Source organism: Sander vitreus, chromosome 5 (assembly GCF_031162955.1).
Source record: "Sander vitreus isolate 19-12246 chromosome 5, sanVit1, whole genome shotgun sequence".
Lineage (NCBI taxonomy): Eukaryota > Metazoa > Chordata > Actinopteri > Perciformes > Percidae > Sander > Sander vitreus.
This window is the reverse complement of record NC_135859.1, coordinates 22,226,006-22,240,746: the sequence shown is the minus strand read 5'-3', so window position 1 is coordinate 22,240,746 and position 14,741 is coordinate 22,226,006. Positions and strand designations below refer to the sequence as shown.

At 41.5% G+C, this 14,741-nt stretch overlaps 1 protein-coding gene across 1 annotated transcript in view; it reads left to right on the top strand.

Annotated features, from left to right (window-relative positions):
• Positions 1–14,741, top strand: part of fbxl17 (F-box and leucine-rich repeat protein 17) — a 228,269-nt gene that overhangs the window by 63,873 nt on the left and 149,655 nt on the right. The window contains exon 7 of the mRNA XM_078250988.1: positions 11,326–11,433. Coding sequence (XP_078107114.1) covers positions 11,326–11,433 — 108 coding nt within the window. The remainder of the gene's footprint in view (positions 1–11,325; positions 11,434–14,741) is intronic.

Below are 14,741 nucleotides of genomic sequence, written 5' to 3'. Positions count from 1 at the left end.
CATAAGCTGAAGGGCATGCTGGAAAATTGATAGCTTGCTATAGGCAGAGTGAATGGGTTTCGAAGCACTATTTCCCCTTGCTTCCCTAAAAGAGGGTAAAAAGAATAGGGAGTTGTTTGTTTCTGTTATGAAATGGTCTTTTGTGGTTGTATTGCAAAACGGTTATCGACTTCATCCTGTTTGTACTTCTTTTAAATGCCAAACTCTTACTGTACTGTACATTGTGCTGGGTTTTGTTTTCAGATATGTTTTGTTCCAATAGTCAGGGACCATCAAAGCAACAGAACTAGCCTGCACTTTCATTGCTCTATAGCGCACATCAGCCTGAGGCCTCTCATACATACGTAAAGCACAGAGCCGTAAAACTAATATGGTAAGTTGACATTGAGGATGAGCCCTTCAGTGAATATGTGCTTGGGAAAAGAACACACTAGGATTTTAAAACTCAATGGAGGTGTTTTCGAGGGCTTTGACAGTATGGCCTTATAACAGTTACCGCTTTGCATTTTAAGAGTAAAACGGCTTCCTCCGCAGTAGCTTCTGATTTCCCTGCAACAAAGAACTATTGATATGTTGCTTGGGAACAGAACCCACTGAGATTTGAAGCCTATAGAGAGAACTGTTGGAGGGTTTTTACAATGTGGCGTAATGACTTTGCATTTAAAGGGGTAAGGTATGTCTTTTGGCTTCCTCCGCTGCAGCTTCTGATTTCTCTGCGACACGCAACAAAGCATTATTGATCCTTAGGGAAACAGGCCGAGAACAAAACCTCTTCTTCATCTCGTGGAAACTGCTATGTAGGGGTCCTCAGAAGCCAACACTCACCCCCTGCCTACACACTTGTATGTACAATTACACATGCACATAGCCACATCACGATAAGGCAGCGTGTGAAACTCTTGAGGGAATTGAGGGCTAAAGCCACTGAATAAATGACAGGTAATCTTCAGTTGAGAGTAGAGCGTACAGATGGGTGAGGCGATCAATCAATTTGGCGATCACCCATGCAGACTTCAGTCCTCCCTGGCATCATCAAGGCTGATGACAACGGGACAAGATTGCTTGACAAGTGTGTGTGAGAGAGGGAGAAGTGTGCACTGTGCATATGCGTCAATAGCACATTTATTGATTTCCGTTAAAAACACATACAATGCTGCCTTTGTTCAGGCTATGGAGTCATTTGTGCCAAGTAGGTAGCAGTTAGTTCTTTTTGAGATACAGTATGTGATAAGTATAGGGTTTTTCATGGATTCTTTTTTCCAAGTGTGTCTGAGATGGCCACAGCTGGAGAAAAAGTGGATCTATTGATCCTGGGAGTTTCATTTTTCAAACATAGTCATCTTTCAGAGCCAGCTTTGATTTTTGAAAAATATACAGGGTGCTTTTCAGATGATTTTATGGCCTTTCTGTCACAGTTTACAGTGGAGAGATGTGAAGAATCCCTGGGAAGGTGGTGAAAGTGGATGACTATACTTCTCTTTAGCCTAGCTCAAACTCATTACTTTGCTTTAGGACAGGGGTTTTCAAAGTCTGAGACTGTGGGCCTCCCCTCAGACAAAGCTTAGAAAAAGGCTCCCTCACCCCCTCTTAATTTACCTGCTTAGTTTCGCTAAATTCCTGGAAGCCTATGGGATCATGATTATGTCATTTGATCCCATAGACATTCCTTAATATCGCTGTTTGACATAACTTAAACAACACCAAAGACATAAAAAAGGTCTGTTCTAAGCTTAATTTCTGACTCTGGGAAAGTGGGAAAAACAGTAAAAAGATCTCTGAACCATCTCTTTAACCACACACATTAAGGCTGTTATGTGATCTTCTTTTCATAACTAATGTCATATTCTTTTACTTCCATTCACTGAGTCTCCCCTGCAACTGTTTGGAGCCTCCCACTTAGAAATAATGTCTTGCTTTAGTACATGTTTAAAGGTTTAAGCATTTTTTAAGCAAAAATGCCAAACATTTGTTGGTTGAATCATCGTTGTCACTAAATACCACTTATTTGGTACGCTTCTGGCTTGCCCTCAGTTAGCTGTTTTGATGTGTAAATAGTGTGAGAGCGTGGCCTTTTGTTTGCTTTGTTTTACACATTGGCCTTCTGACTGTGCTGTGCTTTCTTCCTACAATTTCCAGCTGCAAATAACGAGCCAGACAAAGGTTAAGAGAGGCGAAAAGATGGTGAGAGAAAAATGGAGAGTGACAAATGGGTTGGTGGCTTACACTAAAACCAGAGAGAGAGAGAGAGAGAGAGAGAGAGAGAGAGAGAGAGAGAGAGAGAGAGAATGCAGACTGCCCACAGTGTGGCATCACGGGTAGTCAAGTGGTAAGGGTCATCGATGACAGTTGTTGCCCAGCAGCAGGTCACGGTAACACCCCACACATGCAGACCCCCCGCTGGTGGTTAAAGGTCTGCTTGGTGTGGGGACTTGGCAACACACACACACACACACACACACACACACACACACACACACACACACACTCTACTGCCTATCCTTCTGTTGTGACTGTGTTGACTTCCATACTAGGACTCCTCTTCTTTGAGGGCATGGGAGGGTGTTTAAGAGCAGCCTGTCCTGTCTTAGCCCAAGTGTGCGCGCAAACAAAAATGACTTCTGACTTTTCTAAAGTTCAACATTTAAACCGTCTACCATTGAAGGGTTGTATCATGTCCGCCATGTCTGTATATTAAATATTGCTAAAAAGAACCTTTAGACATGAATGTAGTATAATGATATCATGATACCAGTGCACCGAGTCACTTTCAGAACTTTAAGCTTCATTAAATCAAAATGAATTCTTGGGAATAATATTTCATTTACTTTGAAGACTTGATGGAGACAGAATCACCAGAATACGTTTCTGAGGATTTCCTGCAACTGGCAATGATGTGACTTCTTATGCAAAGCCGCATGATAGGCATGCAGATGGATTGTTAATAGAATGTGTTGCAGTGTATTCAGTAATCATTATTAATCTGTGTGTCGGCGGATTCTTACTCAGCTCGGCCCAGTGTTCATAAAGCTCGGTTAATTAGACTGATTGATTAGACGGTGGTGATTCAGAACTCATCACAGCTCCTCATCCTGTCAGGCCCCTAATAAGATCAGATTGCTCTCATATTCAAACACTCCCCTACACACACAGAGACACACACACACACACACATCCCCCCCCATGGCTTGTTTGGCCTGTCATACCACCTCTTCATCCTTCTCACCACCTGTCTGTCACATCCATATTCAGACAGAATTTACAGGCATGGAAGAGGCAGCCAAGCAATACACTAAAGACTAGAAGTTACATTACGTTAACATTTCAAGATTGCAAATCTCTCATTCCGCCTCTCCCTCCTCCCCCTCTTCTTCTCCTTTGTCTTTCATCCATCCTGTGTTCCTGTCTCATCACGTCTCATAAATATCAATAGTCCCTCTGTTTAGCCAAGGAAAACATCACACTGGATAGCTGGAGAACAGTAACCTTACATCTGTCTGGACTCAACATGTGTCTTTCTGTTTGCCTGTGTGAATGTCTTCATGTCTGTATATGAGAAAGCACATTGCATATCTTTGTTTTTCTTTTCTTTTTTAAAATGTTAATCGGCTTTGCTAAAGCTTTTGTTGCTCGTCTCTGTGAGGCTTTTCTGATCAATAAACATGCGTAGCTCCAAGCAAACCACCCTGCACTTAGTGCACGGTTCCTGCTCATCAGCACAGAGACAGCACAGTAAAGAGACTCTCCCTCGCTGTAGTAAAACTTTATGACTTTCCGTGTTGTTTTTGTCTCCAGGCATTGGATATTACAGAGGATGATAAGTATTCATTTAGATTTTTGCCAGATCACCAGTCCTTAGCGTCAATACAGCCCATCTGAGCTCTTTAAAAAGAGACAAAGTTTGGTGTGTGTGTGTGTGTGTGTGTGTGTGTGTGTGTGTGTTCCAAGGCTGTGATGAACCCACTGCAGTATCACCCCTAAGAGAGTATTTATGGAGAAAATGATTACCTTGGAAAGAACAGAACTTTGATGAAAATCGTCCCACTTCAATTTGCACCTCGCAGGCCTGAAGTTGGCGTCCTTGTTTATAGGTAATATTGGAAATCTCTAAAACTGCACAGAGTAATTCAGTAACTGAGAGCCTTCATAAAGACATGATATTCAGTGGCCCGAGATTTATCGTCTGTGATACTGTGAAATAGTAGTGTAAGATACTTTGTTTAAAACTGGTCCAAGGACTTGGATGTTGTTGTGACGGGAGGTTTTTCTTCATCTTCTTTGTTTCTAAGGTTTCTTCATCACAGCAGATCGGAAAGTAACACCTTGTTTAATTTGTAAAAGTTCATGAAGATTATGTGGGCATAACAAATGTTTATTCATATCAATTAACAGGGTAACATGTGCCAAAGCCCCGTATTAGGGATGCTAATTTATATAATTAGGCCTGGCCTAATTATGAAGCCTTTGAGTCCTACCCTCACCCTAAGCAGGTATTTCATTAGGGCTTATATCTACTTGGAATCTGCTTAGGCTAAACTATATCTGTTGGCCCAACAGGTTTAATAGGCCGATTCATCTGAATGTTATGCCCGCTCAGTTGTCCAACCACCATCACTGTTAGTTCCACTTGTCTTACAAATAGCCACTAATTAGCAACGGATCTGGTATCAGAATCTTTAACACACATGAATCATGTCTGTTGATCTGTCTTACAAACGAAAATAAATTCAACATGAAGGTTAGTGTACTGTAAGCCCGTGTTCAGACAGATAACAGCACTAAGTGGAAAAAACGCAGCCCCCTCAGTCATTTGAATAGAACAGCTGTGTTGCCCATTGGGTTGCTGACGCAAAATAACTCTGGATAATGAAAACGCAGGCTCGTCCTGCAAAAATAAAGTAGTTAAACCTGGCTCAATTTCTGCAGTAACTCAATGCAAGGCAAGGTGCTGTGGTGGCCAATCAAAAGTGTGTAAGCACATATTCCTGGAAGACTACTTTGTAACGTAAATGCTTTCCAAAGTTGCAAAACCCTGTGGAGTGTTTTAGCGTCTGAAAATCCCACCCCCTCCATGCTAGTGTATAGGACAACAAAAAAATCAAAGTACACCTCAAATAATATCCCCCCCAAAAATGGTTTCTGTCATTTTAGATAGTTCTGATCACACTGATGTATGTTCAAGTGTCTGTTTTTTTTATTAGTTATTTGATGCTATAAAAATGGGATGAAACGTCATGATTGACAGCTGTGATTGACTCGCGATTGGTCAGGTAGGTGTATGGGCCAAAATTAATACTTTTAAAAACTAAAAAAACATCTACATGACTATGTAGAAGACCTTTGCAGTCTACACTTGCGTTGCACCAAGGAAAGGCTGCATCCTTTCCTTGGTGCAGATGACCAAATTCTTCATGTTGTTAAAGCTTAGCAACGTAATGATGCTGTCTACTCTTGTTTGAGTTATTGCTGGCAACCAGTAGAATGTAACTTAGGCTGAATTGATTCTGAATGGGCAACTTCCAAACTCTCTCTCTCTCTCTCTCTCTCAGGTTTTTGGCTGGTCACCCATCAGCCACAGCTGGATGGGAGGTCTATCGAGGATCGACTAGCTCCAGTTGGCAATGAAAGAAAAAAAGTTTAAAAGTTCAGTAGTTGTGTGGCCGTGTTGGCTCAGTGGTAGAGCAGGCACACATATACTGAGAGGTTTATGCCTCGACGCAGAGGTCCAGGGTTCGAATCCGACCTGTGATAATTTCCTGCATGTCTTCCCCCCCTTCTCTCCCCTTTCTCACCTAGCTGTCCTATCAAAATTAAGGCGGGAAAAAGCCCAAAAAATAATCTTCGAAAAAAAAAAAAGTTCAGTAGTTATTTTGGGCAAATTGTATTTTAGTTATTTGTGTGTGTGTGTGTGTGTGTGTGTGTTTGAGTGTGTCGGATGAATGAGTTTTTTTGTGGGTGTGTGTTTATGTGATTGTGTATCAGTTTCAAACACAGACAAATGACAGGGTGCCTGCCCTCCACCCAATCCCTGCCATCTCTCTCACTGATGAAACCAGCTTCACCTGAATGTGTGTTGTGCGTGTGCGTGTGTGGGTGTGGGTAGATCACGCGCAAAGGAAAAAATTAAAGAAAGACGGAACACAATTAATGATGTGAGGGATAGTGTTTTTTTTTTAAGATTATTTTTTGGGCTTTTCCGCCTTTAATTGACAGGACAGCTAGGTGAGAGAGAGGGGGAAGACAGGTCGGATTCAAACCCTGGACCTCTGCGTCGAGGCACAAACCTCTCAGTATATGTGCGCCTGATCTACCCACTGAGGCAACCCGGCCAAAGAATCGGCGAGTTTTTAATTGAGGGAGGGATGTAAAACTTTAGTAGGTGGGAGGGAGAAAACTATTGAACAAAGGATGAAAGGGATGAATGGCAATCTGCTCTGGTCTTTCTCTATCTACATCTCTTCTGCCTGTTCGTTTGATGGAGTCAAATGAGTCGTATGATAGACGATATTGACAAGCTTAAATGCCCTTATTGGATGAGAAGTGGCCCCTGGGTGCTGCCCCAGCGTTTTGTAAGACCGCCAGACAAAAACCACACACTCACATACAGCATTACCCCTTTTTGCTACCACAGCACTCTCAACAATTACCTTCCAGCTCTTTAAGACACACACACACACACACACACACACACACACACACACACACACACACACACACACACACACACACAAAGGCTATCTTTATGACTGCAGCATTTCCACCATTCCAGCCCACTTTTTTCTGTTTTCCTTACCTCCTTCACCCAGAGACCATTAAACCAGATCACTTCTAAAAGGCTTTAAGGCCTCTCTTGGCTAGCCACTTCTTCTCCAAAGCCCTGCCATGTCTCTTTTCATGTTTTTAAATCAAAGTGCATGAAAGGTTGAGGGAAAGGTGGGGGTAGCAAAGAGAAATTTGGGCCAGGTTTTGTGTTTGTGGGTTGGAGACAAATCTTAGTTACAAACCCATATGGTTGGACACACACACACACATACCCACACACACACACACACACACACACACACACACACACACACACACACACACACACACACACACACACACACACACACACACACACTTAATTTGATATGGTACATGCCCTCCTGGCCTGTTCTGCTCTGGTGGGATTTTATTTGTTCTCCTCTGTCCCCTCTCACCTGCTGAGAGTTACTGTAGCTGTGAAACCTGCTCTCTTTCCTTTTTGTCTCTTTTGCTTTCGCACGCACGCATGCATGGACACATGTTCGTTTGCTTCCCTCGCAGACGGTTTGGATTTAAGTAGCACAGCGGTGTGTAGATTTTTGATTCTGCTGGTAGTCAACCTGAAAATGTTTTCCTTGATGGCTTTTTGGCCAAGGACGTGTTGGGAGGAGCTATGGCCAGCTCACTTCACCTGCCAGCTGCTTAGCTTGGACTGGTCCTTCTGGCTTTTTCTTCCAAGTTTCATACTCAAAAAGACAACTCCGCTTTACTCTCCCCCCTACCTCCACCTGGCCCCGCAGATCAGGTTCCATATGCATCAGTGTCTCAGAGTGGGAGCGCTGACTCACCTTCAGTTAATCTTTTCTAACTGCAGGGAGTTGTGTGGTAGGTCCAAACCTGAGGTGCAGAATTTTAAGGTGCATCCAGTTATTGATTGCTCTAAAGATGTACAAAGCCAGCAAGTACAGTTAGTTGCTACAACTGGTACACACAGCTGTGTCCAGTATGAACAGTTCTGTTTTGGGTGAAAGTTTTATTACTTTTTGTTATTGGCTTAAAATACAGATTGAAGGAGGGAGGATTATGTTGAACCATACACAACTCCCTCACAAACTCAACGTTTCCTCAACATCCCCACTGTTGTTAAAAAGAACTGAAAAATAACTTGTTCACAATGCATTTGTGAACTTAACCTCACTGCATAGCAATCCAGACGTTCATATATTAACAAGACTATTAGTCTCATTTTCGGCCAGATGTTCCTCACCTTCCGCTTTCTTTGTGTCGATTCAGGAAACATCCTCCTAGCTAAAATTAAATTCAAATTATATTTATCTTTTTTTTGAGTAAAATTCTCATCACACACTTGACAGCCATTTTAACCCCAAAACTCACCTCCCTACGCGTACATGTTCCACCAAAACAAGTTCCTTCCCGAGGCTATTTTGCAGAGGCACTGTACCTGCGTCCAGCACTTAGCACCGCCCAAGACGATTGTGATTGGTTTAAAAAAAAATGCCAATAAACCAGAGCACGTTTTTCTCCTATCCAGGAATGTTGTGTGGACTAGCCAGACCTTCCTCCGCAGCGCTGTGGAGATAGGTCTGGCAATGTGAGACTATAGGAAGTCCAAAGGGATTCAAATTCATAAAGCTGAGCATGGCAAAAAATGGTACAAAGCATCAATGCCCTCCCCTGACCGAGAACACAACTTGAATAGAAAGAAATTCATTTCAGTTTGTGTTTTTGGGCAGACTAAAAGTAGTAACCTAAAACATTTTAGACAAAATGTCATAGAGTAGATGGTACCACTATCTTGTTCATTGCTGCTCAAAACTTATTTCCACTGCCTCAACTGTGACTGGTCACTTTCCTTTATGAACCATTTTGCACTTTACAAGCACTTTGGCTCCTTTGTGATAAGGTGAGAAACATACCTTTTGAGCTTCACCAGAGTTATATGAAGGTGTTTTACCCAGATAAGCCATACTTGGTGAAAGATAAATGGACACCTTGTTCTTTCTGTTCGTTACTTCTCTTTCCCCTCGCTGTCTCACTGGGTATTCCATCTTTCTCTCCAACTCAGTAACCTTTAAGGTAGAATTGAAGGGGGGAGGAAGGCAGTGAGACACGGTGTAATAGAAAGACAGATGGAGAGGCAACATTAGAGTGAGATATATGGACAAGTATAGTAATCAGTAAAGAGCAGGCTTACTAAGTAGTGGTGTGATCAGTGTTACTAGGTAGGGCGTCAAATGGATCTATGAACACACCAGGCTGTGGCTGAACAGAAGTGAGGCTTTGTGTCCCTGGCTGTTTGGTCACAGTGTGACATCCACTAGCACTGCAACTCTGTCCCTTGCATCAAAACCAAACAAATATATCAACCCAAATATGTAGCTCTAAAAGGAATAGGCTAAAGCATAGCGCAACGTAGCATTGGTGCGCTCATCACCTGTAACCAAAAACTATACGGTATATCATATCAGTCGTAAAGGTATGCTTGAAAATACGGTGTTGCTCCTGTAATCTTAGTTTTGTAAACTTGTACGTGTATACCTGTATACTCTGTTGAAAGCTTTGATATTTAAGTCTTTGGTTGCAGGATCACCTTTTTAAGTCTGTAAACTGTCTTTCAAGTTTGTGCATTCAGTTCCCAGCTTGCAAGCTTCTACCTTCCATCTATCTTCATCACATCCTTTCTAGGGTTTATACATATTTAAATATTACATGTTGAAGTGTTCTTTACCTGGTTCTATAAAGCCAATATTGAGCTAGAATCTCAAAACCTCTCTCTTGTGATCAGTTTTCTTTACAAAGCTCTGTGTTCAAAATCTGGTTAGTGCTCATATTATGCTTTTTCCCTTTCCTTTATTGTGTTATGTATCTTTTTTTTTTGTGTGCATGTTATAGGTTGGTTAAGTGAAAAAGCCCAAAGTCCACCCCAAAGGGACTTACCATATCCCACAGAAAACACTGTTCACAAACTGCTCGAAACAGCTCTATTGTAGTCCAGCCTTTACTTCCGTGACGAACGTGCGTCACTTTGTAACACACGTTATAATGCTCGCCTAGCTGCTAATGTGGCATGCCCCTCAAACCATGCGGAGGCCCGAAGAGTTCAGATAGTTGTATCGCCATGTCCAGGAGACGAAACGCTAAGTATGAAAGACCTATTTGTTAATATTTAAATAACTTGCTCTGAAACTTGCTCCAGTCTAGGTTGTACGGCTGAGCCAAAGCCATAGGTTACTGGCTGAAGCGGGTTTGTTTTGGATCATTTGCTTGTCAGGCCCCGCCCTACTCTCCTTCTGACTGGCTAGTTGTCCTTAGCTAGCTACTGCGCATGTGCGACTCCCAACAAAGATTGAATAGAAGTGAGATGCCTCACTCGGTAGCTAAAACAGAGAGCTCAACACACAGGGTGAAAAGAGGAGCTGCAGCAATGTGCAGTACAACAAAAATATGGTGTTTTTTGAAAATCAAACCATGTAAACCTATTCTGGTACAACCTCTAAATAAAATTATGAACCAGAAAAATAGCATAATATGAGATCTCTAACGCACAATTTACAGGTACAAACCTAAATGTACAAGTTAAAAAAACTATTAACTGTTAACTATCTTTCATTTACTGTTTAAAACATGTCAGAAGTAGATTTCAGTCCGAGTGCGCTTTGTCAGATTTTTATTTTCAAATATGCTTTGAATCCATCACTAGTTGATGTGCCTTTTGCATGTATTCAAATGTAATTAGTGCCTGACTTGCTTTTAGGGAATTTCATAAAGAAACATTGAAGATTTTGACAGGGATGCCTTAAAAAATGGGATTTTTGGTTCTCTAATGTTCTTTCATGTTTGTTGTTCTTTGTTTTCCCAGTTAATCACAGCTTAGAGTCCATTCTCTCTGTTCTGTCTCTTCTTCTTCATCTTATTTTGTCTTTGTGATGGATAAAGACTTTGAGGATGCACTGAGGAGGCCTTCAGAGAAGACAAACAATCTCCCACTTATTGTTGCAGTGTTGAGTGTGATGAGAGAGGCAGAGTAGCTATCAATACCCACATTGATGACTACAGTGGAAGCTTGTGAAAATGTTCTGCTTCCCTATTGATCTCTGATCCATTATGAGCTGTTAGTAGACGGCTGGGTGAAGGATGGGGGACGGCCCATCCATCATAGGTCGACGCCCACGCTGCTAGGCAATTATGCTCTTTTAGCTGTTTTGTCCGTTATCCTCCTCCCGCTCCTCTCCTTCTGTGATCCTCCTTTTCTCTGCTGTTCGCCAAACGCAAAACACGCAAATTACTGGCAAGTTCAGCTTTCCCCACAGCGAACTATCCAACCGAGGGAAAGAAAAACAGACTTTCAGATGTCTTTTCCTCATGAATGTCGTATATTGATCCTGGAAATGTGAATGAATGAAACATATTCAACCTGTGAATGAATTCAATCAAATTTGTATTATGCAGGCCCCGAACTACTTCATGAATAATAGTTGCAACTATTTTAGCTATGAAGATGAAGAGGTTTCTTACCTGGGATACTAATGTAAACTCTCTTCTCCCTGCTGTTCTATTCTCCAGGTCACTGATCGGTCCGTGCGAGCGGTTGCAGAGCATTGTCCTGAGCTGCAGTTTGTTGGCTTCATGGGATGCCCGGTGACCTCTCAGGGAGTCATCCATCTCACTGCGGTAATTATCACACACTCATGTTGTTCCTTGGACCTTCTTGACCGTCTTGTGTTTACTTAAGGTAAAAGTGAAGATAGTTCCTCCAGCACTGTTAAAAGGTTAATTTCAGTTTCACTTTTTTGAAGTATTTACTTGTACCAGTAAATGTCAACAGAAGTTTTAGCGTGACTAAGGTTTTTTGTCTAATCCTGTTACCGTGGGCCAGCTCTCCACGTTGCTGCCGGCCATGCATTGTCTCCAGGGGGTAAAATTAACTTTTGGAGAGTAAACTCAGGATCTCGCTGTGTTTTATCTCAGACTTAGTTTTGAAGTTATTTCGTGTTAACTTTTAAATCTCATGAAAGCCTAATGAGATGAATCCTAATAATACTCTGCTGTTCTGACTACACCCTGCTGTTTGGATATTACCATGCTAATGAGAAGGGCTCCGTGGTTTTAAGATGTTCCGTGCCCTATAAACATGGACACACATGCACTCACACAGTGATTGCATGAATTGAATTCACCAGGAAATACTGCACCTTGCTTCTCTTCTCATTTATTTCCTTTTCCCAGCATAACATCCATCTAGAATGTGTGTGGGCACCTATGTGTGAGTGTGTAGTACAATTCGATATGTGTTTGATGTACTTGGGTGTACACGCAAGTAGGAACATACCCTTGTGGGCTGTGTGCGCCCATTCCTCCTCAAATGCAATTACAGTTGTGTTAATAGGACTGAGACACTCGATGCCACGCTGCATTATTAGATTAAACAGCAGATTAATTTGTGCTCTTGGTTTTGGCCCCCTATCATCTCTGCAGCCTCCGCTGACCTTGGCCAGTGTGTTGTTGACAGACAGTAATGAAGCCAGCCAGTCATAACAGCATTAGCATACCTGGAGGTGGACGCATACACATCCGCCCACACGCACAGTCGCACACCTCATTATTATTTATTACAGTATTAACCAAGGTGAAGTTTTAGGAGTTCAGATGAGCGAGTTAATTATTCTGATAATATTAATATATAATGTATAATATATATTAAAGCTGCAGTTTTGTTTCAACTAAAAAAAAACTTGCTTTTTTTTAAAGTGCCCATATTATGCTCATTTTCAGGTTCATAATTGTATTTTAAGGTTGTACCAGAATAGGTTTACATGGTTTAATTTTCAAAAAACACCATATTTTTGTTGTACTGTACAGCTCTCTCTCACTGCTGCAGATCCTCTTTTCACCTGGTCTCTGTTTTAGCTACAGAGTGAGACGTCTTTTCTGCTTCTTCTTCTTCTGTACTATCTTTGATTGCACTCGCACATGCGCAGTAGCTCAGTAGTTCTTTTGTAGATTATGGTGAACTTGTGTGTGTTGTAGCAGTGCTTTGCTATTGAGAATGAGGTAGCATGCTAGCGTTAGCTAACGGTTAGTGATTAGCCAGCTCGTTTCGGCTTGTGACGTCACAAGCCGTGCCGATTTTGAACAGCTCACCCGGAGACTGAAGGCATGACACATTCAGAAACCGTATCTCACTCAAAACAGCATGGATGGATTTTATTTCAAAGTTTGTATGCGTGTGGAAGCACCAGAGACACAAAAGAACACCCCAAATCCCAGAAAAAGTGTTTTTTTCATAATATGGGCACTTTAAATTGAGGTTATGAGTTTTAACAAGACAGATACCAGAGATGGATATGGAACCATATTTTCCATCTTGACCAACTTGACACAACAAAAATAACACACAGATGCACACATAAATGCTGCAGATATGACACAACTACACACACACACACACACACACACACACACACACACACACACACACACACACACACACACACAGATACCAATTATGCATTTGTATAACACCTAACCTCTAATGCAATCCAGTACAATAAATGTTACGTTTTTGTTGACACTGTCATATAGGTGTTAAATTGTATTGTTTAACATTGAGGTTAGTGGTGCAGTACAACCCCACCTTTAACTATGACCTCAATCATAAACATATAATTGAATATATACATGTAGCGTAAATTGTACAGGTGTTCTTAATAAAGTGGCCATTAAGTGTATTTGTAATACCTCCTTATAGAGCTATAGACCACCAACAAAATTACAATACAGCAATGTCAAAGATGTGTGTAAGGTAGTTTGTCTTCGAGAGAGCACTGATAAGTGTAAAATTTCCCTTTCAGTAAATATTATATATTCACATCCTCAACACATCTAAATTCACTGATGAACAGAAACGGTTTAGAAACAAGATGCCCCAACTCTGGGGAGTAATTGCCTGTATCATCCTCATGATACCCTCATGTCATGAGGGTATCACCACTGCCACGCCTCTTTAGGAGACTAGCGGCAGGAGTGTATTGACGATTGTATGATGATGTATTTCAATGGGAGAAGTTACTGTGAACACAGATTAGTAAATCAGTAATTGTTTCACAAGCCACATATCTCCCAAACATTCTTTTTTTTTTCAGACGGAAAAATCAGGAAAAAATTAACTTTTGTTGAGGCCTGTTTCTGTCTCAGCAACAAACTCTTGGGAGATCTGGCAACACGGATAGGCTAAAGTCAACCAACTGCATGAACGCCACCGATAACTTATTTTTGTATCGCTAAATATGGCTTTTAGCTTAGTAAATATCCAATGTTGGCAAAAGAAAATATGAATACATTATGATATTATAACTTTCCATCCATCCTCAAGACGTTCACTACACCTACAAACAAGGCCACGCCCAATTGGGAGACAGGAAGTGTCTACCGTTTCATACCATTGGGGCAGCGGTAATGCGCTATCTTTAGTTATAGAGACTCTTTGGTCAGAAGTGATACACCTGTAACCACACAGCCAACATTTACGTCACATTGTACTGACACACTGGTACGCTTCTACATTACTTGAGTTAAACTAAGTTAGATAAACTACTGGAGTTCAGCACAAACAAGATTATCAGGTTACTCTTTAAAGGATCAAAAATATTAATGTTATGCGTTAAAGGTGCAGTAGGTAAGACTTATAAAACTATGTTTGAGTAGAACTACATGAAGCAGGTAATTTAAAAACAAAATCCGGCTCCTCTGGCACAACCTACAGCCTGTAGTGTGATTTGCAAAAATCCACAGCTCCCTGTTTAGATGCACCAATCAGGGCCAAGGGGGGGGGTGTCTAACTGCGTGTCAGTCACTGCTGACACATACTTAAAATCAGTTGAAAAATTCCCATATCAGTCGGGCTATACCTCATTACACCAATCTTTCACTGAGGGAGCATCTTCCGAAATGCTTCAGCTGCTAATACAAATGCAAGTACG